Genomic DNA, 25,985 nt, shown 5'->3' with positions numbered 1-25,985 from the left:
TGGTTTGCTCCCATCCTGGACCTCATACGGTCAAAGGTCTGCGAACAAAACGGCAGTGTTTAGAGCCACTCTGCTGGAATGGCGGCTTTAGTGTGGCTTCATGGAAACAAGGAGACTGGTACAATTACTGACAAACATTTTCCCTTCGATTCTGTGACCCAAACTACATCCACAGCACAACAAAAGTCTCTGTCGCTCACCTCAAATACACCCTGTGCTCTTCCAGACAAATAGAGCCACCTCATCCCAAAAAACTTCCTAATCTCATCTGCTGACTCCACTCATTACCATCCAATACTATGTTTGGCTTCTTTCGCAGTATGATACTTTTGTAGTAGGACACAAAAACTTGGAGAAACTACTGAAGAAACACTACTTGTGTTTCTAATATCCTTTAGAGCTGTCATCTATAAGTTAGTGCTGCTACTAGTGCTGTCATCTGTAACTGATAGCAATTCTTTCCTGGATGCAAGGCACAATGATGTCTAAGGATGCTCGAAGTATACCACTAAAAAGAAGCGAACAGCAGCTTTTTGAAGAACTGCACTACTATTCAATTTTAATGCAAAATATGTCAAGCAAGAGAGCTTTACAAACAGCGAGAATGTATTCAAGAATTTTTAATGGGAACCGCAATAAAATAATAGTGTACTAAGCAATTTCACACAATTGACCCAAATTACGAACATCACAATGCACTACAAGATTACAATGCTTTTTGTAGGCACTAATCACAGTATTTTTGTTCCAGCAGCCACGACCCATGCAGCTCGTTATCAAGAATACCTTATATAAACAAAGAAGGCTTTCTGAAGTAACACTAACACAACAAAGAAGCTAGCACAATGTGAAATGGTCACACGAAGCTGGCATTCTGTCAACCAAAACAGATTAAAAATGATGCAGACACAATGATCCACAAATATTATACCATTTATATCCAGCACAGACACTGCTCTGAGTAATGGTAAAGCAGATGTTAGCGAACTCTTTTGTTAGTCTTTCATTCCAAACAACAGAGAACTCTTCAAACCACCAAACTAACGCAAGACACATCAATTTGAGGCTGGACACCTGCTAGTCCTCACTCATTCCTGCCACTAACACTGCTGGAATAAACACACAAAGATTTACACAAGAATAAGTTTTCCTCTATTGTCATGCAAACATTTAGAGTTTCAGTGATATAAATGATAGAACTTATATTGATTGTCACATAAAATAGCTCAATAAGGCTTAAGGATTAAAAATAATTGTTTTTACACTTTTACTTTACAAAATTTCTTTACTGAGGCACGATGACAACTGCCAGCAGCGATAAACATTGGATATCAAGTTTTTGAAAGTCACTCTCCTATAACAAGCGATGCCATACAGGTATGATAGCGATTTTATTTCCATTCATGCAAGTTTACGAGCATAGCAGGCTCAGTCTCCGTGTTCAGAAAATACCGAGCATGAAAGTGTAGTCTAAGGGAACAGCAAATGTTGTTTTCTGAAAACTCCCTCAAAGTGAACAAAACTTACAAATGTAGTTAATGATGCTGGCTAGCTACCAACGCCTTTCATAGGGTACACAGCTAGATCATCTTTAGCTTGCATACAAAATGGTAGCTAGCAAAACGTATCGACTAAGGGCATCACGGACCACTGCTATTTTTGGTGAATAGCCTGCTTGTGGTGGTTTAAATATTGCCTTTTACTGAATGTCTTTTGGCATAAGTCACATTGGAAGGGCTTTTCGCCCTTATGAGATCTAATATGCCTTGCAAGATTTGACTGTACCGCAAAAGTCATGGGGCACAGCTGGCACGGAAATGGCTTTTCACCCGTGTGGGTACGGATGTGTCCCACCAGGTGAATCCTCTGTGCAAAGCTGCTACCACAGTGGTCACAACGGTAAGGACGCTCGCCTGTATGGGTGCGCTGGTGTGCCTCCAGATGGGTCTTTTGTGTAAAGCTGCTACCACAATGGTCACAACAGTAAGGACGTTCGCCTGTATGAGTGCGCTGGTGTGCCTCCAGATGGGCCTTCAGTGCAAAGCTGCTAGTACAGCTGTCACAACGGTAAGGTCGCTCGCCTGTGTGAGTGCGCTGGTGTCTCTCCAGATGGTGCTTTTGTGCAAAGCTATTTCCACAGTCGTTACAATAGTATGGGCGGTCGCCTGTATGAATTCGGAGATGCTGCAATAGATGGTATCTTCTTTTGAATAACTTGTTGCAGTGGGTGCATTTGTGAACCTTATTTCCTGTGGGAATACCCCGGTAGTTACCCATGCCAGAAGGAGTAGATTCCATGCAGTGGCCCACAGGGTGGCTTTCACTGGTTGAATCTTCCACAGCAGGTGTGCCATGGTCGCTCTGTGTCATGACTGAACCTGTGTTGCACAGGCAGAGAACTTCAAATGAACAGCATGAACCAACAATCCACAGTTCACTAGGAACTAGGAAGAAAAGTTGAATGCATAGGACACATTCATCAAAAGCTGTGGATGCTAATCTAAAGTTTTATTCAACAGATCTGCAACAGAGAACTCAGGCCTGAAAAAAGATGTCTTTATCTTTACAGTCACAGGTGGGCTTCATAGCAAAACAAGTGGCACTCAGCTATGTTTAGCCCAATGCCATCTTTTTTGGTTTTAATCGCTCCTCTGACAGTTTCTAATAGGAGGAAAAGGCTGAAGGCTAAAAGCCATACGAGGCCTTGGTCTCTCGTAAAATTTCTTGCAGCAATGAATAGAACTCACATCAGTCACAGTTCAGTGAGTATAGTTCACATATGACAGAAAACAACTTCCCAGAATATCGAAGGCATGCATCACCATTTTCACCACAGTTCAGTAAACTAAAGCTTCCGTACCCTACAAACTGCTCTATGAAAGACAACCTGAACAACGTATTATTTCGGCCATGCAAGATACAACGCGCAATATCTCAGCGCCCAATTCCACAGCTCCAGCAGATGTGATCTACGCGCAGCTTCGGGCGATTCGTCGGCGCGCAGAAAGAAAATACCGGAGGACAAAGGATGTCTCGGATCTCCGGGCCTCTCGACGTGCCCAGAAGCAAATACAGCGCTATTTGGAGAACCTAGGCAAACAACGGTGGCGGTCATTTTGCAGCAGATTGGATCCCCGCAAACCACTCTCCGAAATCTGGCACGTCGTTCGAGTACTGCCGACATTTCCCCAGCAGAAACACCCTTTCCGTGCATTGGCACTTTATGAAAGATGGCAAGAACTAGAGGTGGCGGAGGATTTCTGCTCGAGAATTGCCGGAAACGCTTCTTCACCTCGGCAGCATCGATGTGCTCCCCCCACGATGGACGATCGACTGGACATCCCCTTCACAATTCAAGAACTGAAAGCAGCTCTTTCTGCTTGTACGCATCCTTCGTCCCCAGGACCTGATGGAATAACATACAATGCGCTTCGTCATCTAGGCCCACAGGTAATGGAAGCCCTCTTAACATTGTTCAACCACTCTTGGGCTTCTGCCACTGTTCCACAGCAGTGGAAAAGAAGCCGCATTGTGGCCTTGCTCAAACCAGGGAAATCGCCACTCGACTTGACATCCTACAGACCAGTAGCTCTGGCAAGTTGTATTGGCAAGACGATGGAGCGTATGGTGCTAACCCGTCTAGAATGGTTCCTTGAAAAACGTGGACTATACCTTTCCACAATGACGGGTTTCCGCAAAGGCCGGTCTGCCGTCGACAGTGTAATTGATCTCGTGTCAACGGTAGAACATGAAAAACGCCGTCACAGGTTGACTGCTGCTCTTTTCCTCGACATCAAGGGCGCATTCGATAATGTTCAGCATGATGCAGTACTAAATGCACTCGATGAATGTGGTATTGGCGGACGTCTACACAATTGGATTGCAAGCTATTTGACAAACCAGACAGTCTACATGGAGACTCTTGAAGGAGACACAGCAGATCATCATGTTGCTTGCAGTGTTCCTCAGGGAGGAGTGCTCAGTCCAACATTGTTCAATCTCGTGCTCATTGGCCTTTTCAAACAACTACCGAAGACTGTTTCGATATCCGCCTACGCAGACGATATTTGCATATGGACATCAAGTGTCACGCGTCCCCAAGTGCAAGCAAGATTGCAGCGTCTGGTTTCCATTACGTCTGCGTACTTGCGCCGTCAGGGGCTTGAACTTTCGCCAACTAAAAGCGTAACATTGGCTTTCACACGCAAGTTAATGGTGTGGTATCCGGTCACAATCGACGGGCAAATTGTTCCATACTGTGATAAAGATGAAGTGTGGCAAGTGCGCTGCACGCACTCGCGCGCACGGGAGTAGAGAAGACGACGAAGTAGGAGAATACAGATCGGCTCGACCGTATGCAACGTGTACTGTTTAATTGCTAATTATCATTACTTACGATACAACATATTTTGGCAACGAGGATGGGATATCGCCGCATCAAATTCGTCAAGGTGTTACATACGTAACACATCACAAATTCTTAGGTGTTACGATAGACCGTGACCTGTCCTCGACGAAGCACATTTCTGTGCTCAAGAAAAAGCTCGACAGCTTTGCAAGCATTGTGCGGTGTATGGCAGGAAAATGTTGGGGTCCCTCTGAGCGATCTTTACTACACGTGTACCAGGCGCTGGTAGTCGGTCTTCTCAGATACAGTGCACCAGTTCTCTCGGGGGTCAGACTATCAGGCCTGCGTGTGCTTGAAAGCGCGCAGGCTCGTGCTTTAAGAGTATGCTTGGGTTTGCCATGTAAAACTTCTACATGGGGCACATTTTATGAGGCCCGCGCCTGCCCAGCACAAATTTATTTTCAACAGGAGCCACTTCGTGTGCATTTGCGGCATCTGACCAGGCATCGTCATCACCCCCTGACCAACATTAGTGCGGCGCGTCCAGATGCAGCCTTTTCCAGAGCCCTTTGGATGCAGCGCAATGCGGTGCCTTCGAACTACGCGCCACACCAGATTGCGGAGGTGCCACTTTGGGCAGTACCAAAACCATCTATACGGACAACAATCCCAGGGATAACAAAGAAGACGCACATTCCAACAGTCGGACTGAAACAGCTGGCGCTGTCATACATTACATCTATGTATACTAACACCCAGCATGTTTTCGTGGACGGATCCGTGACGACCACTTCTTCAGCTGCAGCGGTGATAGTGCCAGGAAATGCCTTATGTCACCGTTTCAGGCTCATGCACAAAACGTCCTCTACGGCAACCAAATTGGCAGCCATACGAGAAGCCGTCCTTTATATTGGTCACCAGCCAGCGCAGCAATGGACTATATTCTGCGACTCGAGATCGGCATTGCAGGTCGTACAAACTTATCTAAAACCAAGGGCATGCGAGCAGCTGGTTCAACAGATTGTGCTTTTGTTAGCCGAAGCTTTCCACCGCGGCCATATCATAAAGTTTCAATGGATACCGAGCCATTGCGGCATAGCGGGAAACGAGCGTGCTGACGCCGAGGCTCGGATGGCACATAGTGATGGTGCTTTCATTGAGATAGCCTTTTCTAGATCAGACATTGGAGCCTTGTTGGCACATTTAATGCAAGCGGCAATGCAGTCGCACTGGCATGATTCGAGTCATCAACAGGACCGCGTCTGTAAGCTTGACGCTGGCTCACGATTACATTTGCCATCTATGGTGGTGCGACGTCATGGGACTTTACTCCACCGGCTACGGCTTGGCGTTGCCTACACCAAACACTATCTTCACAAGATCGGCATCGAAAGTAACCCAAATTGTGCACAGTGCCACACTCCAGAGACTATTGGACACCTTCTTTGCGAGTGCCCGAACTATACTGCTGAAAGAAGAACATTGGAGGCGACCGTGAAACAACTGGACTCTCGCCCTCTCTCTGAGGAAACTCTTCTGGGCGCCAGGACGAGACGTTCTGATTGGTGGCGTGTGATAAAGGCCCTGCTCAACTTTTTGTGTGAAACAGGCCTGGATACTCGTATGTGACCGCCTGTGCACAACCTACATGGTTAATGACATGTGTCGGTGTTTGTGTTGCAGACACCAGTTTTCTGAGTTTTATGTGCGTCTACTAACCGCGATGCGAGTGCCAGCCAGTGTGTGTGTGTGTGTGTGTGTGTGTGTGTGTATAGACATCACCCGTGAAACTCACTGTATTATGCCATCATCAACAATAATTCGCACTTTCCTTTTCCTCCTCTTCCCTTTCCCCTGTGTGGAGTAGCAGGCCAGAGCCATGTTACCACCGGCCGACCTCTCCTCATTTTCCTCTCATTAAAATTCCTTTCTCTCTCTGCAAGAAAGAATATTATTGCGACAGCAATACTAGTTGCACTTTCATTTCGTCGCGTAGCGAGGCCGGTAGATAGCAATGACCTTTAGCATGACCCCCTGCTGTGACGTCATGCCATCTGCCCCAAAAACCAGGGGCCCAACTCGCGCCGTCGCGTAGCAAGGCCGCAGCAACCAAGCGCGGCCTAACTCCCGCTCCTCTCGCTACTAGTTGTACATAAAATAACCAGGTAACACCTCTAATTAAAACACCATGCCGTATCCAGATTGAATCACTGTATAAACGATGCATGACCACAAGTCTAACCACAAGCACCACCACCAGCTACACCATCAGCTGAACCATGGCGTAGGTACGGATATTGCTTTCGCAATTACCGGGCTTAACCAAGCTAAGCCACAGCTATTTTATAGAGAAAAACTGCAGATTCTAACCTGATGAGTTCTGCCATGAAAGTACACCATATTTGTGGTCCCCGGAGCTCGAACCTGCATGTGAGAACCAGGTTACATCCATTAAGACAAAAGATTAGGAATGCAAAAGCTCACATGGTGTTATCTGCATGAGGCGGTGAATATGGAATACACACTCGTAAAACAGCTTTTTCAGGCAGTGTATATTCAGTAAGAAGAGCGTGAAAAGAAGTGAGTTCTAAAGCAAAATTTCCCAACTTTTAATTCTGCAAGCAGATGACTCCTGCACTTACGCTCCAGAAAAACTGACAACTGCCTGAAAATTTATAAACCTACTGGAACCAAGCCAACGGCCATTATTGCACTGACGAACTTGCACAATTTCTAGTTTCTTGGGAAGGACAGTTCAAGTCTGCAGACGAAGGCTTATGAACCAATGAGTCTCAGTCATGCTTAATGACACAAAACATTGTTAGAGACATTATTTTTCTATTAAGCTTTTTATAGCCATTGCACTGTGCCCAGGAAAAAGGATTCAGAGCATGACTACTGGTAAAAAGAGCCCAGGTTACAGCACCCACCCACGAATGTAGCCAATATGCCCAACATGACGTACCGCCTCCACCATCTCCAGGAGTTCCATTAACCAAGTGAGTAGAACCACATCTGAAACTGCACACTGCTGTGTCTTGCGTGCAGTTAGAGCATACCATATTTACTCGTTTATAACCCACACCACCAATTTTGGGACGAGAAACCAGAAGGAAAAAAGAGAAGAAACTATCAGGACCGACTTTCTCAATGCGCTGCTCTGAAAAAGATTTAACGGGACACTGAAGCACTTTTTTGAAAATCAGGCTGGCAGCGGCGTCCAATAGTTTTTCATGCTGTATACTGTGTATACTGAAATATCGGATACAAATAAGGCAAAAACAAAAACTAATTGCCTTTTTTAGCAGAAATATGCAGCCTGTGCCGCGGGACACACCGTGCATTGCGACGCCGCCCGTGATTGGTCTAAGGGGCCGTGATGACAAATTGAGGATCGGAGAAGCTACCGATACGCATCCGGCGCTGTGTTGAGTGCAGATCGCAGCTTTCCGTGGAGTTGTGAAAGCGAATATGGAGAATATTTTTTTCACTCAACTCCAAAAAAAGGATACTACAGTTTGTTCATTCCAAGTGTCACCCGAAACCAAATAAGATCCAGTAAAAAATTCTACACCTAGCACAAGCATACGCCAGCACGAAAGACGCGTATGCAGTCCCTGCATAAAAGGTGCCAGCACAACCTCGGCTCGTATCCTCAGAAAAGAAGGGGTGCGAGCAATACTCAAGCCAATTAGCACCACTGGACGCCTCCAGGCTCGTTTGAAAGAGCGTCACCCAAAAGAAAAGGCCCAAGGCGTTGTGTACAAAAATCCTGTTCTCAGTGCCCAACATTGTAGGTTGGGGCAACAACAAAATATTTCAAATAAACAATGAAGCAGCACAAAGCTGATGTCGAAATGAGCAAAGCGCAGTGGCCCAGCTCTGCGAGGCATGTGACCACAGGATAGTGACGCAATCAGTGTGCACTGGAAACCAAGCCAAATACTCGCACAAGGCTGCTGCTTCAGTCGTGGCACGTTCAGCAGATGCCGGGAAATATCAGTTGCTCTCTCGGAAACGTTTGCCCTTTCCTAGATCTGCAGTTTAGGTTCAGTGACCTGGTGGTTAACTATATGTGCACTTAAAAGCCAGGCTAGCTGCTACTCGCCCGCTGCCACAACTTGATGGAGAAACCAAGCAAGGTTGCAAAACATCGTGTTTGTATGCAAAAACTTGGTTGCCGTTCATTTCCCTCTTAAATTTGCATCCGAATCATCTGTCGAACAATTTTATTTGAATTGCTTAGCTATGATTAAACGAGATGCCGCATATCAGTAGCATCGACGCTTGCATGCTTAAACGCGTCGAACCGAGCCTAAAGTCACTAACCGAGCCTCCTGAGCACGCCTCCGGTGGTCTGGCCGTGCCTAAGCTGAGGAGGACGACGCATGCTTGAGCCTCTATAAAGGTTCGGCAGGTGCTAAGTGAACATGTTTCTACTATCAGAATAGGCAGTTCATGACAAGGGTGACACGCATCTCATACCAGTCAGCCAAACTAAAAAAGAACAGTGGGGGTCAGTAAATACGGTAAAACTGGTGCGGCCTTGAACAACAGTGTACAGCATCACTAGAGCACGCAGCTTAAAAAAAAGCATAGGCCAATTTTTTTAAATGGCTTCGCATTAGAATAAAACACTTTTCAAATTAGACAAAAGAAGCCTGTACTGCCATCAGGAAATGAAATCCATATGCTATGAATTCCACATTGCAGATACACATTCAATACGGTTAGAAAACTAAAATAAACATTTTCACAGCGCACTCGATACAGCCAAATGTAACCTGCTCTTAAAAAGGCCTCAAAACGAAATGGAAGATGTCAGAATACAGACTAAATGAACACAGCAATGGATATAGTTTGGACAGAGTCAGTAATGCTACGTGCATGACTAAATGAGGTCAGTCACTTGTGACCAACGACAAGGAAACAAAGTGTACTCTTCAGCAAAGACAAAAGGACGCCCAAAAACCAGTAAACATCGGCAAATACAATAGAATATAAAATTCAGCACACGATACAGCACACGCTTGGCAGAGCTACAATCATCACACAGCACCAACCAGGAGACAAAGAACGAAGTGCTGAAGTCACACTGAATGATGTAAGCAAGCATTCGCAGATTCAAGGCCGTACAGCACAAGAATCAGGATAAAGATTGATGTGGCAGACACAGAGGCACGAAAGGCTAAGTTCCAATGCATGCAATTTTCATCCTAGATGCTTCTGCTTTGATGGAAAAATGAAAGAATATTGAATATAATGAAAAAATCAATTCATTTACATAACAGAACGATCACACAAGTACCAGCATGACTGTATTTCGTACTTTCATGCGATGTCACACAAGCAGTTTTTCACAATGATCATCACCTCATACGTGATCTTGCTTTGATCTCTGGATAACAGGATGGGGTCTGATTCACCCCATTTTGTACCAAAAATAAAGGCATCATTTTCTGCCATTTTGTATTTTCGATTCAGCATAATATTTTGCAACCAATGGGCCTCCTTTGTTAAAGGTGTGCACCAGATTTTTTTTTCAATTCTCTGCGTCACAAAGTTACTTGACAAAGTGACATGCGATCTCCTACCGACACCTGCACAGACTTTCTTACAAAAATATTCAACATCTTCTGAATATTATAACTGCCCTAAAACATGCGCCAATTCGACCCATTGTATTCTGGAATGCCCCAAGGCCATTCAGCCTCCGAGTGACGAAATAATGCGATTCTATGAGTACTACTAATTGCCCACCACAAGAGTACACACGTTGCAGGCTTCACTTGATTGATGTATCCGGTCAGGTGTTCTGTTAGTACCACTACTGTAATGGGAATCTCACCGAGAGTTTTATTTAAAATGTTCAACCACTGCACACCAGCGAGTGCTGTTATACGACTCTTTAGCTAAGAAGAAGAAAAGAATTTGGTGCCCATTTTTATTCCCGAAGGCTACTGACATTCCTGTGAAAATAATTATAATAGTTTCAAAATGAGTTCAAAAAATAAATTTTTGTTTTGAGGGCAGTCCCCATTTTCCTTATTATTAAATCTCTATAATTCAAGGAAAATCGTGAAAAACACTTCCAGCTCACTTTGAACATCGACAAAGTGCACTAAGATCACTGCACATGCAATTTTCCAGGTTATGAGCATCAAGCAATGGAGTCATGCAAGGTTGTCAGGTGTGGTATTGAAGGTTTCTTCCTCAGGAACCTTTAACACATTGGCTTATCAGTAATGACCTGCAAAATAATGGAGAACAAATGAGCGTCACAATAAAACAAACACAAATGCCACAAGCAGCAGGGTCTGTGTGCTTTTGAGCACATGGGAATGCACAAGGAAGTGAGAATGCACAAAATCCATGTCTGACTGCACATTCGGTTGTTTTCTTCCTCCTGCAGGCACAAAATGTGAAAGGATATGAACAGGGATACAGAACTGCAATGGCAACCTACTGTAAACTGAGAGTACAAATTTATGAAACTGGCTAGTTGGTTTATGGGGGTTTAACATGTCCAAGTGACTCAGGCTATGAGAGATGCTGTAGTGAAGGGCTCCGGAAATTTCGACCACCTGGGGTTCTTAAACGTGCATTCACATCACACCGTATGCAGGCCTGTAGAATTTCACCTCCATTGAAATTCGCTCGCCACAGCCAGGATCGAACCCGTGTCTTTTGGGTAAGCAGCCGAACGCTGTAACCACAGACCCACCACGGCGGGTAAATTCTGGAAACTGACGTTCTCTACCAGCTAAAGTGCAATGTCACTTGTGATATTTGTACCACAGCTTGTCTGGATAGTTCTCTTGGCAAGGTTCTGCATATGTTCGTAGCAGTAGGTTGCATTCAAAGGTTCTTCCTCAAGCATGTACTCTACGTCCTCCTAACACTGCTCCTCATGCCTGCAATTCGAAACAATGAGTAGTAGAGTAAGGAGAAGTCTCCAAGGCCACAACTGCATTATTTACATTCTTTGTGTGTTGAATACGCGTAATTCGGTCCTAGATATCAGCGGACTCATTCATGTGGATACTCACTTAGGCTCATATTCAGACGATTGTCTGAGTGGTCAGCGAGTTAGATCCGGACTCTAATTCTGATTGCGATCAGAGTCATGAGTGAGTCTGAAGCCGCGTGCGCCCGCCGCTGTGTTTACGAATGTCGCGCTGCGCGCTACTACGCATGCGCGAGGAGGGTGCACCATGCGTGTATAATGCACAGGACATGCGGTTGACGCAGTGCGCTCTGCATGGAGGCTAAAGAGAGTCGAGCCGCTGCCAGTCGGCAGAGAAGACTGGAAAACCTCAATTCCTCAGACCCCGAGTTTGTCGCTTGGCAGTTAGCCGTTACGCTACGTATATCCTGGCATAGCAGAGCTAAGCCAGTGCCAATTTTTTGCCTTCTTGTTTACTGACAGCGGAGAGCAGGAATGATTTACGGCTGTGACCAAGGATGCTTGAGGGCGAGGCAGCCTGGCGACGTCTGTGGTAGACCGAAGGAGATTCTGCCGGAGCTAAGAAGACGGCATTTTGTCCCATTCACATTGCTAACTTTATGCGGGTGCAGTAATGAGCCGGTAGCTTTCTCCCATTCTCTCCATGCTGTTGAGAGTTCATATCACCGCGATGACTTGCAATCACTATATCATTCGAGACACGTACATAAGCTATCCAATTCTGGCATAAAGGTGAAATAGCGCTTATCTGCATTAAGCTTAAAAATGTGGCCCAAGAAAATTTAAAAACGGTATTGAAAACATCAGTGTAGAAACCTAACCCAAAGAGTGTCAGACCAACATGCATTCGTAACCAATGCGGACGTGGTCCTTCGGGTTGCTAATCCCCCTCTCGGAAAGTGTACAGTGTTCGGCCTTTATAAATCTACCAGCGCTGCTTGAAGCGGGCTCTCTCCTTATTTGAAAGCATTATGGTTTTACATTTTTCAATGCTGTACGAAATCTCCTCGCAATGTAAGCAAAGCTAGGTCTGTAACAGTACGCTCATAGTGCGTTCGGATGCTAAGCATCCTAGTGCTCTTACGATAGGAATAGGTTATGCTTGTGCTAAATCCGTTGTTTTTAGAAATTTTTCTCTTGGAAGTGTTTCCTCACGAGCCAAAGAAAAGGATGGCATGCAGCAGCGATCTTTTAATAGCCCAATTTTTCCGGTTGTGTCCAGCATGAGTAGGAACTCATCTGTGATAATGGTTTGTGCAGACCTCTAGCGCAGAGTATAATGTTATCTTTTGTAGCTTTCCTTGAATCTAAAGCCTGCTTTGAGCCATTTAAGCATCCTAACACAGCAGTTATGCTATTTCATCTGCATTTAACCAGCATCGCTTTCACACTCCATAATCACAGCCTCCATGCTGCTTTATTTTTTATGCATAGGGGGCGTGGACCCGAGATGTTGGAAGGGACATTCCCATTTTTCTAATCGGACAAGCAGTTTTAAGAGACCGAAAGTGACGGCGGCAGACATTGCTCAGTGTTACACTTATAGTCATTTTTTGAATAAAGATGGCCAGCTGATATGAAGTAGTTTTACATATGCTGCCAAGGGGTACCTATTAGCGCATGTCTTGCGCACTGTTAAAACATTCGCCGAGTCCGAAGAAAAGAAAAACCCCGAAGAAACCTTCGAGGGTTTGCGTGGTGGTGACCCCCAAACACACAGACGCGGCTACAGTTCAACATCTATCTCAATGCATCTATCGCAATCACACACAGTGATGACATATCCTTTGATTGCTGGCAGACTGTAATCGATTGACTTTACCACACCAAATATTTTTCTTCAACTGATTTAAAGAGCGGGTACTGGCAGATGGAGGTTGATGAACATGAACAGGAAAAAACTGCCTTCATCACTCCCGATGGCCTATATGAATTTAAGTTGTTGCCTTCAGTCTCCGTTCGCCGTGGCTGACGGGTTTCAGCGAATTTCAGCGACGTTTCAGCACTGATTCTTGAATATCTCATTCTGCTCAGCCATTCTGTGGAAGGGAAGAAGCCTTGTCGCTGCCACTGCTTTCCCGTGCTGTATGTACTGCTCGTATCATTCGATGCGGACCGAGTAGACCCAGGACGAATGTCAGAGGGGGGATATTCGTGAGCGGTGTCCCCCCATCCTAAGCAAAAGGGGGGTCAGGAACCCCCTGTCCCCTACTGCGATTTACATCACTGCATATTTTACAGGACAGGAACATCAAGCTATAGGTCGGCATAGACTGGCAGCAGTTCTGCTGGAATCTTCTTCCCCTGGCTACTGGTGCTCCTAGGACCAAAGCCTGCAAAACCAAAAACACACGAAAAAGGCACAGCAAACACACACAAAAACGACGATAAAACACACCCCATATGAATTTTCATAAATTAACGCCAATTACAGCTTTGCAGCCTATTGTGTCCACTTCCCCGCATGTGCAAGCGTTGAAGTAGCAGGTTTAAAGGAATCACTCTGGCAGATTTCACTGAAGCATATTTCCCTATATTGTTTTTATACACTTCTGCAGCTTTCATGTTACTGGTAAAGGCGCTAATAAGCCGGAATCTTTCGTGACTACGCGGTAACATTAGGGCATGCGCACACGAAGACGGACCATGTCTTCACACGTGCACGCTGCAAAAGTAACGTTCACGGGGTCGCACGAAGTTATCCTTGCTCTGTAGGCACATAGATTTCCTTCTGCAAAAAGCTTCGTCTTCTCACAGACTGACAACACACAAAAACGAATATGTAAAGCAACAGACTGAGTTACTAGGCACGACCGGCAACACAGGAAAAGCGTGCGACTGTTGATGCCACCCGCGATGCAGCTTGCGCCATCGTTAGAGTAAGCAAAGTTGGAGTGGGAAAGTTTAAATACAAAAAAAAAAAAACATAACTGAACCATGTAGACAACTTTAATTAAGCATTAATGACACAAAAAAGTCTGACTGGTGCACAAGGTATAGTTGAGTGGTGCCCTACATGGAAGAAGGAAAGTTTTTTTTCCCATGGTTTTTTCCTCCCTCCAAGCACCTCCAAGATGCCCAAACTACGGCAAAAGCTCTATGACGTGGACTGGACTTCCGGGTCGTTCCTGTGGTTTCATTTGTGTGGGCATTGCATGCAGACGTGCGGTTTCGGTCTTTCTTCCCTTAATACTATCGTTCACATCGCTCGAAAAAGTCAGTTTTGCACTGCCTCAACCTGCAGAGACTTCACTGCAATGGGATGCAACATGTTCCGAGTGCCATCAAGCATAGGGAACGGCATGAACAGTACGCCGTTGCGATCCAATGGCAGACTGCCTGCGATGGTCAAGCCTAGGCTTTGCTTCCAGAATTTTGTAGGCGGCAGAGTTTGAGAGCGTTGTGGAAGTTGAAGAATTTGGTTAAGTAGGTTGTTTCCCTCCTTGAGGAGCATCAATTTCTCGCTCGGACAACTTTGGCTATGTGTCACAACCGTTCTCGCATGACGGCGGTACCGCGTTCGCTATGTTTGCAACTGTATGCTGTTCGGTCTCTGTCAGTACATCGTGACAAGACGTTAAAGGACAGAACAATTTATTCCTCAGACATATGTGCTGTATGCGAGAAACTTGAATCCATAGCTAACAAGACGTATGTGGCTACTGCATGCCGTCCAGCTGCGGAAACGGCGACATGTTAGCAGCACAAAGCAGCAGATTGCCAGTTCGAAATCTTCACCTGGGGAAGGAGCTCGCACCCTGGGGTATCACCTCCTTTGCTCCACTACAAATGCGCCGATATCCATTACAACTGCTGAAGGAGAACGCTAGGACCTACAATAGCAACGAATTAGCGTACCTCCAAAGGATCTCATTGCATAGTGTCACCTAATCGTGATTTTGTGATGAGACAGCGAACAGAATGAAAATGCACAGAGCCCATTGTCACATGTATTTTTGTCGCACAATTATGCACAGTGCGAGGTCTGTTAAAAATTTTTAGAATATGAATAGATAAGTCAAACACTGCTTGAATCATATATCTTGGTTAAGCACTGGAATTGCCATCATACCGCTTGTCGCATTGTGTGCCCGGAGTTTTGTCTGAACCCATGAATTGCCTGGCACACCGACCCCTCCTGCTCACACACTTGCTGGTTGCCAAAGCTCTTCTTTTTCTCGTGTCAAAATCATTGTCAGTGCCTTGGCAACTCACACCATGGCATAGAGATTGCTCTTGTACAAAATTAATTAAGCTGCTTAAAAATAAAATATCTGGGCCACTTGCATACATTATAACCTCTATTACCTCACAGAGCCCAAAATGCTAAGTTAGCACTTTTTAAACAGAGTACACCATGTTGCCACAACCTAAACAGAAAACTACTCCTCTGGCTCAGCCCACCATGATGCAGAGAGTTTTGCGTTGTCACCAATTCTTCACGCAAACATTTTTGCAGCCATAGGTCCGCATAGGCGGCAGGAAAAAAAAAAAAAAAAGACGGCGCTCCGGAAGAGGCTGTTGCACTACACACCGATGTTTTCACACGACGCAACCCGAGTATCCGTCACCACAAAATGCACTGCATGGAGCACCAAGGCGCAGAAGCCTGGCGACGCTGCTGTAGTCGGGGAAGAAAACACTCCGACGGCCGTGTACCCAAGATCGTATCACGTCGCACACACGGCAGTTTTCAAGCACAGTGCCTACACGAAGCGCGATCAAAATCGGTGATGGACACACAGCAGCAGAAACGTCGTCGTTTAACAACGCTCGCTTCGGTAGAGATCACTGCAACCATTGCAACCAAAGCGGCTAGCTGTACAACGCCGAGTTCATTTCAGCATACGGAAAAAAAAAAAAAAAAAAACGCGCGCGTAGTGAGCCTTCACACGCGCGCATTTCTCTGCCTCGACAGAGAAGCGCTTGCTCCGATCGCAATCACTTTCACTACGCGCACATTTGTCACTGTGCTATGCAGCTTATGCACGCACAGGAAATTCGCCGTGCGCCTCTTTTCTCCATGGTGAGCAGCTAATACTCGCCGCTGCCATTCGTCGCAAGAATTAGGAAGACCGTTGGCACACGCATATGAAACATCCAACCGCGCGGCTTGCAATAGCCCTTGGAATCGAAGCACTGTACGCATTCAGAGGCAAGTATCCAGGATCCAACGAGGCGGCTTGCGCAGACCCTTGGTCTTCGAACCACTTGTTTACGACGGCGTGAGGCCGCCGCCGCGGCTACACGCCATTTTTTGCTGTCGACGGAAGTGGCGTCGTGTCACGTGATATCGCTCCTCGGCGTCGTCTGCTCGAGTGCGCCTACGGAATATGGTCTGGCAATAAGCGTCCGGGTGACTGCGTAGACATTAACTCAATTTAACGCACTGCATGCGTTATCTGCACAAGATAAAAGGCGCAGAGGCGCAGGAAGAAAACAAAAATAGGACCAGTCACCCAATACTTAGCCGATCAACGCCCGCTTCAGGGGAGATTCTTTATTCCGGATACGGCACCTGTTCCTCTCATTCTTTCGCTTCCATCCCATAACGGCGCGGTTCGGCTGTCCACCGAGATATGTGAGACATATATTGCGCCATTTCCTTTACTCGGAAAACCGATTTAGCTTACAGCGCGACCAGCGTAGTGAAGCTTTCGCTTCAAGACTTTGTGCATGATGCGAGTTCAGGATACGTGCGTCATGCGTTGCGCGTGGTGGCATCGAGCTGGACGCGTTCTAGTGCTGCGCATTCAACGCGTCGGCGGATTGTAGTTTCAATACAGTGGGGAAATATCTCCACATATGGTTTCTAATCGCGCAGTACGCAATGGCGTCGAGAAACCATAGCACGTAAAAGTTGCGCTCCGTCGGGCGCGATATCGAAACCAACAGTGTCGAAATTAGGTTTTGCTTTCGGTCGCGCTGGAATGTCACAACTGACAGCCAGCTTTCAATGAACTATATCTTGTGCACAGATCAGAAATTTGTTTCGTCCCTAATACTTAATTGAGGCTAGCTGTTTAAACGTTCCTGATAATGTTTTTTTATATATATATTTAAACAGGCCCACACCAACCTTGAGAGAAGATGTATGATCAAATGGAGGAAACAAGGTGGGCAAAAAAGGTGTACAACCCAAGCAACCACCGATATCCTTCGGACGGCCGACAGAGGTCTATTTCGGATGTTCTGTACGTCCGCTGAACATCCGCAAACAGCCGGTAGACGACCGTCGGCCGTCCGAAAGGTGGCCAAAGGTATACGGTTCGCCCGACGACGGACGTCCAGTTGAGTACGTCCATTGGCGGATCTTTCTCGAATATTCGCATATATGGTGCATGCGTGCTTTTTTCACTCCGCGCAATGCAATAAAACCAAAACAATTTGATGCATAGCACGCATATTTTATTGTGGTTGATGATACATCAGCAGAGCAATGGGTTACATTCAGAAAATTTCTTAAATGTGACTCTTCAAATGTGGCAAGCTTGGGACATACATCCGTAATCTACCCACCCACAGGATTTCTGAAATAAAAAAGAACGCGGCAAACATCAGTCATGTGAAACAAATGGCACAATGCAGTAGCCCAAGTAAAAACATTGGAACCAACTAATAGAAGTGTTTAATGCTGCAAGTATAACAGACAATGCACTTTAACAAACACCTCAATAAGTATAAGGGAATAACAGCTCTCACTTTTCCACACCATATTTGACCATGTATCTGTTCTTTATTTATTTTCTTTGGCCTTAGGGCACTAACCTGCGCAGCACTGTACGCGACTGTGCACAGAAAGCCGCAAAGCTTCCGTTGCGAACCACTGCGACCTCACGTGCTTCCTATGGTCTGCCTTTCGCGCGTTGTCACTCTTTATATAGGCACAGTGAACATAGCGATGCCTTAAAAATTAACAAGATGCGAAAACACTCCGTCCCGCAACTTTGAAGAGGAGTGGGAATTAGTCGCGCGAGTTGAGGGCTCCCGCAGCTGTGTGATGTAGGCTCCCGAAAGTGTGAGAACAGCACACACTTGGGGAAGCCATCTCCTCGCGCTTACTGCTCCCATTGCCCTGTGAACGAATGTTATATGAGCATGCTGCATTGTCCTAGAAGCAAAGTTCCAAGAAGTGTACTGGATACATACCTTCGTAGGCAATCACATGTGCGCTAAGCCTTCTTTACACCAAGGTCGACGCAGTACGGGATTCCGGTGTTCCAGAAGAGCTTCAGGCGCTTCCCGTATCTTTCGAATTGCTTCAGTTACATACAACTTTCGTCCACAGACCGAACAAAGCCACATTTTATAATAACAGAGCTATAAAGATCTGCGCGACAAATCTACGCGACATATCAACAGCAGCGCTACGGAGCCGTACTGATGGATTGGATTGGTCTGACCGCGAACTGACATCTATGATGCAGAATGCGCGGGGGTTTTGATGCACGAATGGTTTCAATGGCAAGTTTAGCTAGCAAAACAGTGCACATGTCGCGCAACTCCTCTAATTTGGAGAAGGTTTATAAATATAAAACTAGTCATTGAGTTCTTGCAAAATTCTGCAACACCTGCTTCTCCTCTTAGATAAATTTAGCTCGTTGGCGGCTCTTGCACTGCAGGTAGGAGTGGAATTATGGTGTGGAATCGTACCAATTTACAAACGTCTTCGCGTCAAACACTCCAACTGATGCAAATAAAACAGTATACATACACGAAAGACTCGAATTTTCTGTGAAATAAAAAACGTCCACACTCATGGCCTGGGAAAATACTCGACCTTACATCCTTCGGACGTCCATCTCGTCTCTCATGCGGATATACAAAAGTGGACACTGTCCGTACGTCCGGCGGATGTACGAATACGGATATCCAAAATCGGATTATGTTCGTACGTCCGATGGACGTCCGATCTCGGCAAAGGACGTTCGGATCTAGCTCGTACGTCCGACGGATATCTATGGTTGCTTGGGAAGTATCTGTACATGAATAGTAGGGCCATTTTTTTTTACCTACACTTCGCGCAGGCTGGTGTAGAGTAGTGGAGGGCGGGGCTTATGCGATGACGTAACCATTGCACTCGGCGCTGCTGGCTGGAACCTATCGGATGAAACCGCGCGGCGGCTTCTGCAAGAGCAGACGACGAGCACTTGATAACGGAGCTTTTCGAAATAAAACGAAATAAATTGCCTTGAAAACTACGTTCTTTTTGTTGAATCAATAAAAAACACACGCACAGCACGCATAATTCTGCATTTTGTGCGCGTCGCCTATGTCATCGAGCATCGTCTGTGTTTCGCTGTGCGCAACATGGACGCTGTAAAGTTGCTAGGCGCCGAGCTTTTGCTCGATTCTTTTTCTTCGGATGAAGAATCAGATGATGAAGTACAGTGTATGATGCTGGAACTAGCGCTGCACTTTCACAGGAGAAAAAGGAACCGTGTACCCCTGTACGTGGAGAGTACTGTGCCACGGTACGTGGATATGGAGTTTCGGCGCGGCTATTCCGCCTGTCCCAAGAAGCAGCGAGCCGCCTGACTGAAAAGTTCGAGGCGTCGGGCTTCTACCCACAAGCTACGCACGGCCGGCCAAGACTGTCAGCAGAGAAGACTGTTTTGATTGCCTTGACTTACCTCACCACGCAGAGCACCATGGTGCAAATAGCAGACAAATTTGATGTGGCTGAGTCATCTGTGCAGAACAGTTTGAATCGGGTCCTCGACTTCAGCATATCAGAACAAGTTATCCGCTGGCCAAACGAAGAGTAGCGGAGGCGTAGCCACCAACTATTTGAGGAAATGAGCAACAAAAAGGGGATGGGCGGACTGCCGCAAGTAATTGGATGTATTGACGGATGCCACGTCGAAATCCCAAGGCCAGCGCAATCGGAGCAGTCGTACTACAACCGCAAAAAGTACCATTCAGTTATTCTGCAAGGAATTTGCAATGAGAGAAAGGAGTTCATTGATGTGTTCGCCGGATATCCAGGATCCGTTCACGATGCCCGCGTCCTGAGAAAAAGTTTTTTTTACGAGGATGCAGAAGACAAGTGCCGAGGTACGAATGAATAATTCTTTACGCGCGCAAAAAAAAAAAAGAAACATGTAGTCTGTGTAAAAGTGAACAATGTGCAAAGAAATCAGTGAGGATATCATTTTAGAGAAACGTGCATGCATTTGATTTATATGTGGCACTAGATGCAGAAATTTTGTAACTTATAAATGCATGGCAAGCCTTAATTTTCTGGCTAAATTGAGATATACGTTTACTTAACAGGTCTTATATGTTTTTGAAGGCGGATACTTGCTTGGAGACTCGGCGTACCCGTTGCTGCCCTGGCTACTCACGCCTTACAAGACCTCTACAAAAGGGCTGGCTGCATACCAGGAAAACTACAACCAGACGCACAGCCTGCAGAGGGTTGTAATTGAGGGGGCCTTCGGGCTGTTGAAGAACCGTTTCAGGCGGCTGTTTTACATAAATGCCGCCTCCATCAAGCAGGTCGTCCTCATCATCATTGGAGCTTGTGTTCTGCACAACTGGTGCATACGCTACAATGATGATGAGGATGGCAGCACCAGGTCAGGATGTCATGGCACAGAATGATGACAGTGGCATTGAACCGTGCCCATTGACATTCAAAGACTGCATTGCGAGGATGCTGTAGTAATTGCATTTCTAGCTGTTGTGTCTGCGTTTCGGTAGGCCGGCTGTAGTATTTTCGAAGTTGAGCCTAGCTATCTTGCATGTGCGTTCCTTTTCCTAATTATATTTATTGTTCAGTCTGTTTAAATGTACTTTTGCAGTGCGCAATTCTGAAATGTGCATTTTTTTCTCTTTCTGGGAAAATTGTGAAGGTTTGGTTTGGTTTATTGGGGTTTAACATCCCAAAGTGGCTCAGGCTATGAGAGACGCCGTAGTGAAGGGCTCTGAAAATTCTGACCACCTGTGGTTCCTTAACGTGCACTGACATCGCACAGCACACGGGACTCTAGAATTTTGCTTTCATCAAAATTTGACCCCCGCGGCCAGGATCGAACCTGCATCTTTTGGGTCAGCCAAGCGCCGTAACCACTGAGCCACTGCGGCGGGAAAGTTGTGAAGGAGCACCTCTTACCTTGACTTTGTCTGTAGTCTACTTGATGCATATAAAATGTACTTGCAGACTTTTTTCAAATGCTGACAAATTCCATGTGAAGGGTGCTATGTGTATATGTACACATTTTGATCCAATTATTCATGTTCATGATAATATGTGTGTGAAGGATGTATGCCAATTCACTGTAAAATTAATTTGTGCAATTACATGTATTCCATTTATAATGCTGACAAACCGTGCGATAAGGATGCATGTTTCTTTTTTCACTGTATAGAGTATTATGTGTTCTTCGTGTTCTTTTCTTCGTGTTGATGTCTGTAGTACAAAATACAAGTGGAAGTGAGGTTTTTGATGTCCCTTACAAGACCCCTTAAAACAAACCACACTGTCTCTGTATATTTTGTTTGCAGGGCTTGCATACAAGATGATGCACGCAAGAGTCTTTACTTCACTCGTTTTCTGAGGACTTCTCACAACATAGCAGCCTTGAAGAGGAAGCTGTTTATGTGTGTACTTCTAGGCAGGTTTCTTCAATACCATATTCATACTGATGCTGTAATCAGGCCAAACTAGTGAATGCACCTCTCTGAACCATGTGCTGCTTTGGGTTATAGCTTGGTTACTTTGGTTTATCAAATGTAAGTTTGCCTAGTTGCCATTCCTTCAACATGCATTACAGTATTTTTTTTTTTAGAGTAGTCTGTGTTTTGCTTGACTAAAAATACAATAGGTGAGACAATTACGAAACTTGATCAAGAAGAGAATGGTTGCCTTGTGTGGTCACAATGCTCCAATAATGCCAGAAAAAGCATCACAGTACTGGCATTATACAAATATTTACCTCACTGAAAAGACTGGTACCCTTCATTGCTGTCACGTCAGCCGCACTGCACGTGGACAGGGTAAGAAACTACCAATATCCATTGTGGAATGTGTGTATGTGGCATGTATGTGTGAAGATTAAGTATGTATGTGAGACGACAACTTGGGAAAGAACCAGTGTTAGCCAGGCCTGGGGGTTTGCATCACAGATGGTTTGTATCACGGAGAAAAAGTGCTGTTTTTAGTACAATAACATGCACTGTCCTAACATAAATATTGACAAGGTAATGAGTGAAACAAGAAATATGCATAAAGCTGTGTGACACATTCGAGGAAGCCCTAGCAAAAAAAATCAGACTTCATTGCTACAATAAAAAGTGAAAAATACAAATGATATGTTAGCGCCTCTCTGCTTTAGCAGTCATCATCAGTGTGGGCCTTTTTTTCTAATGCAGTTACCAATTTTTCCAGTAAATTCAGTTTCTGCCTCTCAATTTCCATCCTTTCGTCATGTCTTTTTTGTTGTTTTTCATTCTGTTTGGCAAGGGTTTTTTCGAATATGTCACACAACTTTTCTGCGCTGTCTTTCCGTGCTCTCTTTTTCTTCGGTGGGGCTTCTGGAACGCTTTCTTCACACGTACTCGGCCCTTTTTGTGTGTCCTCTGTGACACTGAAAAGCAAGAACAAAGAATTTGTTACTTCCTTCACAGAGCATTTCATATGGCAGCAATGGTGAAAAAGACTCGCATTTCCTGCTGGGTTGCTGAACTGGCAATTGCACCTTTTAAGTTGGAAACAATGCATTTCCACGTGGAAACTGAATTTTGGCTGGAATGACATCTGTTTCTAGCTGGAATATTGGACTGAAAATCATGTTCAGGTGAAAAATTTATCTTTCTAGTTGGCTTCAGCTGGAGCTACACCAGTGGGATTAATTACCTTCCATTTCCTGCTGGAGGATATCACTTCAGCTTGGCATTCAGCTGGAAATTTCTTTTTTCAGATGTAACTGGTAACCCTCATCAATGTCTGTTGAGTCTGCATATTAATCTGGATTGGTTAAGTTGGTGTCTCATGTTGAATGCTGTAGCACTAGATACAATTCATAAATGCCTGCAGTAATCAGTTATATGCACACACAACGAGTGGCGTTTTGAGTTTAACTGTATAACTTTGCAGCACCAGTTCACTGCATTTCGGAGTTGCAATAAATTTTCCTAGGAATTTTTTTTGCAGCCTGTTGAATGTTTCAGCCATTCGTTAATGAATCATACTCTAACTTAAGTGTCATTATTCCTTTCCGTTCATTTCTGTCGCAGACATATATAAGAAACGCATATCCTAATTGAGACCTGATGGTACCACAGAAAGTAGTTCCTTTCAATGCTACGACACAATGTTCCAATTGCATAAACTTTTGTTCCTGGCTAATGCAGTTATATAATAAACTTTTGCAGCCACCTTGATAGCCATGCACCTTCCTTATCTAATAAAAGGCTTTCACCTCAACTTTCGGTGCACATCAACACACATTATTCACCAAATATGTAACCAAGCAAGGTGAGCTGTAAGGTTCATACATATATTGTTTAAACGGTAAGTAAAAATCATACTTCTACGACTTCCAGCTTTAACTTAGACATTAGACCTGAAGGCACATATGCACTATGTAACCAAGAGCTTGCTCATGAATTAATGCAGAATGAACTGGACACCAGTGGATTGTCTAACATAAAGGTGATATCTGAGATGAAACCTATGTATCAGCTAGAACCACGTCCATGATTAATTAATAGATACTGCAAACAGGCAATTTAAACAAAATTCATATATCTATAACTGTTCAATGGTTCAACAGTATGCAACAGCGCATTTATATACCTTCTGTTCGAACCATGTTTTGATCGTGAACTGAAAGATACGTACTCTGTGCTTGACTGCATGCGGCCGGGCCCTGCCAAGAAAATTGGCTGCACACTGTGTTGTCTTTCAAGGATTTCTGCCAGTTCACTGCGTAAAAATACATATGCTATGAAGACTGCAGGCACTCTACTAGGCTTGCGCATGCTTTACACCTACCGCTCGTAGCTACATGTCCGTCTTCCCCTTCCGGACTTGTCATTGTGGCCCTTGGTCCTCCTGTACGCCCGCTCCAGGGTCTTCCACTTGTTTTCAGCCTGGAGAGGAGTGACAGTGCCTGCTGGGAACTGTGCGTTCACATGCACTGCCACATCCTCCCACATACTGCCTTTTTTGTGTGGAAGACCCTGGCGCCATCACAAGTTTGGGCCTGCATATATGGTACCATGTAGTTACTGTATCTGGATACATATAAAGTACTCACGAAAACAGCTTAGAAGCACGAACTGCTGCTGGAACATTGCGCCAATATTACCTTTTTAGGTTGCATTAACGTGGCTACAAGGACCTCCTTTGGCAATGTCCTCCTTACTTACACAATCTCTGCTCTTATTGCTTTCCCTTTCTCAATGACGCGTCCCTTTATGTTCGTAGCCACGCTCGCTCCCGTGTGCCACCCTCGCGCATATGCTCAGCTTGCTACGAAAAGTTGGCTTCTCTTCCTAGCTAAGAAGCCTAGTAGTTGAGGTTGCTGTACGTGTAAGAGTAGTGAAAAAAAAAGACCACTATATCCGTACCATTTGCGTCCCATTATGTGTTCTGAAGCAACCAGTGGGGGTAAAAAAAGAACGCGTTTAAATTCGTGCACAATTACAGTAATTTCGTCAACAAAAGCAAACAAAAAAACGATTTTTTTTTTTCAAAACCTAACATCAAATTTCAATTCAAAGGTGAAGCATAATACAAAAAACTGCGCGACGTACGTTTATCAGCTGATATCGCATATGCATCGAAACACTTCGATGTGATATGCATGCGATATAAGCTGCCAAACGTACGCCGCCAAGTTTTTTTTCCGATGAGTACTGCTGTTCAGCATACTCAGCTCGCATGCATGAACGTGCAGTCCATCGCGGCACAGAAATGAGCCGGTGAGGTGCATTATATTAAACTTCTCCACCAGATCGACGTGCGTGTACGCGTATTATGCGCGCATATCGCGTATACGAACGTTTATTGGAAAAGTTTAGTCTCACTAGGTCTCATATGACCAGAAAATTCTCTTACCTTCACGAGCTCTATCAGTAAGGAGGTCTTGGCAGGTGTCCATCCCTCTTCAGGTGGCGGCGCGGCTGGAAGGGCCGGAGCAGACGCCTGCAAGACCGATGTCGCACTCCGCTCGACGTGAAGCCCAGCGTTTTCACGTTCGATGAGGATAGGCTCGCCGACTGCACACACACACACAAGTCTTGGCGCAAACGGACAAAGCATCAAATGTGTTGATATCCTACAGTTTTTTTTCTTTTTTTGCTACAAATTGAGACCGCCGGCAGTCTGTAATCTAGGGCAGAAAAAAAGTTCATATACTCACCATCGGTAATATAAACGACCTTATTCTCGTGGAAAATAAGTTCTCCATCTTCCGTGATGCACGGCCGCGCCTGCAGTTCGCTGCCGTCTTCCGCACGTATTTTTATGACGCGGTCCATTGAGGCGAGGATCCGTCGCGGTCACGGCTGCCGTTTCAAATATGGCGTCGCATGTTCAAAACCCCCGCCTCTTTTCTGTCGTCTGCTAGCTACACTCGTAAAAATCGCAGTGTAAAAAGTGTAGTTTGCAAACTACACTTTTTGTTTAGCATATTCGATAAACAGCACTGGTGCGCACCG

At 45.3% G+C, this 25,985-nt stretch overlaps 3 protein-coding genes across 15 annotated transcripts in view; 1 reads left to right on the top strand and 2 right to left on the bottom strand.

Moving 5' to 3' along the window:
* LOC149329356 (uncharacterized) overlaps positions 1–18,687 on the bottom strand; it is a 29,507-nt gene extending 10,820 nt beyond the window's left edge. For 2 of the 3 annotated variants that reach the window (XM_089561915.1, XM_089561917.1), the window contains exons 1-3: positions 18,465–18,687; positions 6,719–17,845; positions 2,274–2,378 (exon numbers count right to left, since the gene is read on the bottom strand). In XM_089561915.1, coding sequence (XP_089418041.1) covers positions 2,274–2,378; positions 6,719–6,800 — 187 coding nt within the window. In that variant the 5' untranslated portion in view covers positions 6,801–17,845; positions 18,465–18,687. Of the gene's footprint in view, positions 1–2,273; positions 2,382–6,718; positions 17,846–18,464 lie in introns of those variants that run through there. The other variant, XM_089561916.1, reaches the window with a different exon arrangement.
* The window catches only part of LOC149329352 (uncharacterized), a 245,431-nt gene that overhangs the window by 72,696 nt on the left and 146,750 nt on the right, over positions 1–25,985 (top strand). The window lies entirely within an intron of this gene.
* LOC149329355 (uncharacterized) lies at positions 22,043–25,859 on the bottom strand. Its single transcript, XM_089562184.1, has 6 exons — positions 25,688–25,859; positions 25,384–25,544; positions 24,482–24,526; positions 24,316–24,413; positions 24,163–24,246; positions 22,043–22,906 (listed from the first exon to the last, which is right to left on the bottom strand). Exons 1-6 carry the CDS (start codon positions 25,803–25,805, stop codon positions 22,651–22,653), a joined length of 762 nt encoding a protein of 253 aa, XP_089418310.1. The 5' UTR covers positions 25,806–25,859; the 3' UTR covers positions 22,043–22,650.

This window comes from Amblyomma mixtum, chromosome 9, assembly GCF_055824585.1.
Source record: "Amblyomma mixtum isolate Tamu chromosome 9, ASM5582458v1, whole genome shotgun sequence".
Taxonomy (NCBI): domain Eukaryota; kingdom Metazoa; phylum Arthropoda; class Arachnida; order Ixodida; family Ixodidae; genus Amblyomma; species Amblyomma mixtum.
This window is presented reverse-complemented; position numbering and strand designations above follow the sequence as displayed.

Excerpts from the sequence above, each read along its gene's own strand:
- LOC149329355 (XM_089562184.1), bottom strand. The coding sequence starts at position 25,805 with ATGGACCGCGTCATAAAAATACGTGCGGAAGACGGCAGCGAACTGCAG. Across the intron at positions 25,545-25,687 it reads GGTCGTTTATATTACCGATG|TCGGCGAGCCTATCCTCATC; the intron begins GTGAGTATATGA and ends GTGTGTGTGCAG. Across the intron at positions 24,527-25,383 it reads TACTGATAGAGCTCGTGAAG|GCCCAAACTTGTGATGGCGC; the intron begins GTAAGAGAATTT and ends CCATATATGCAG.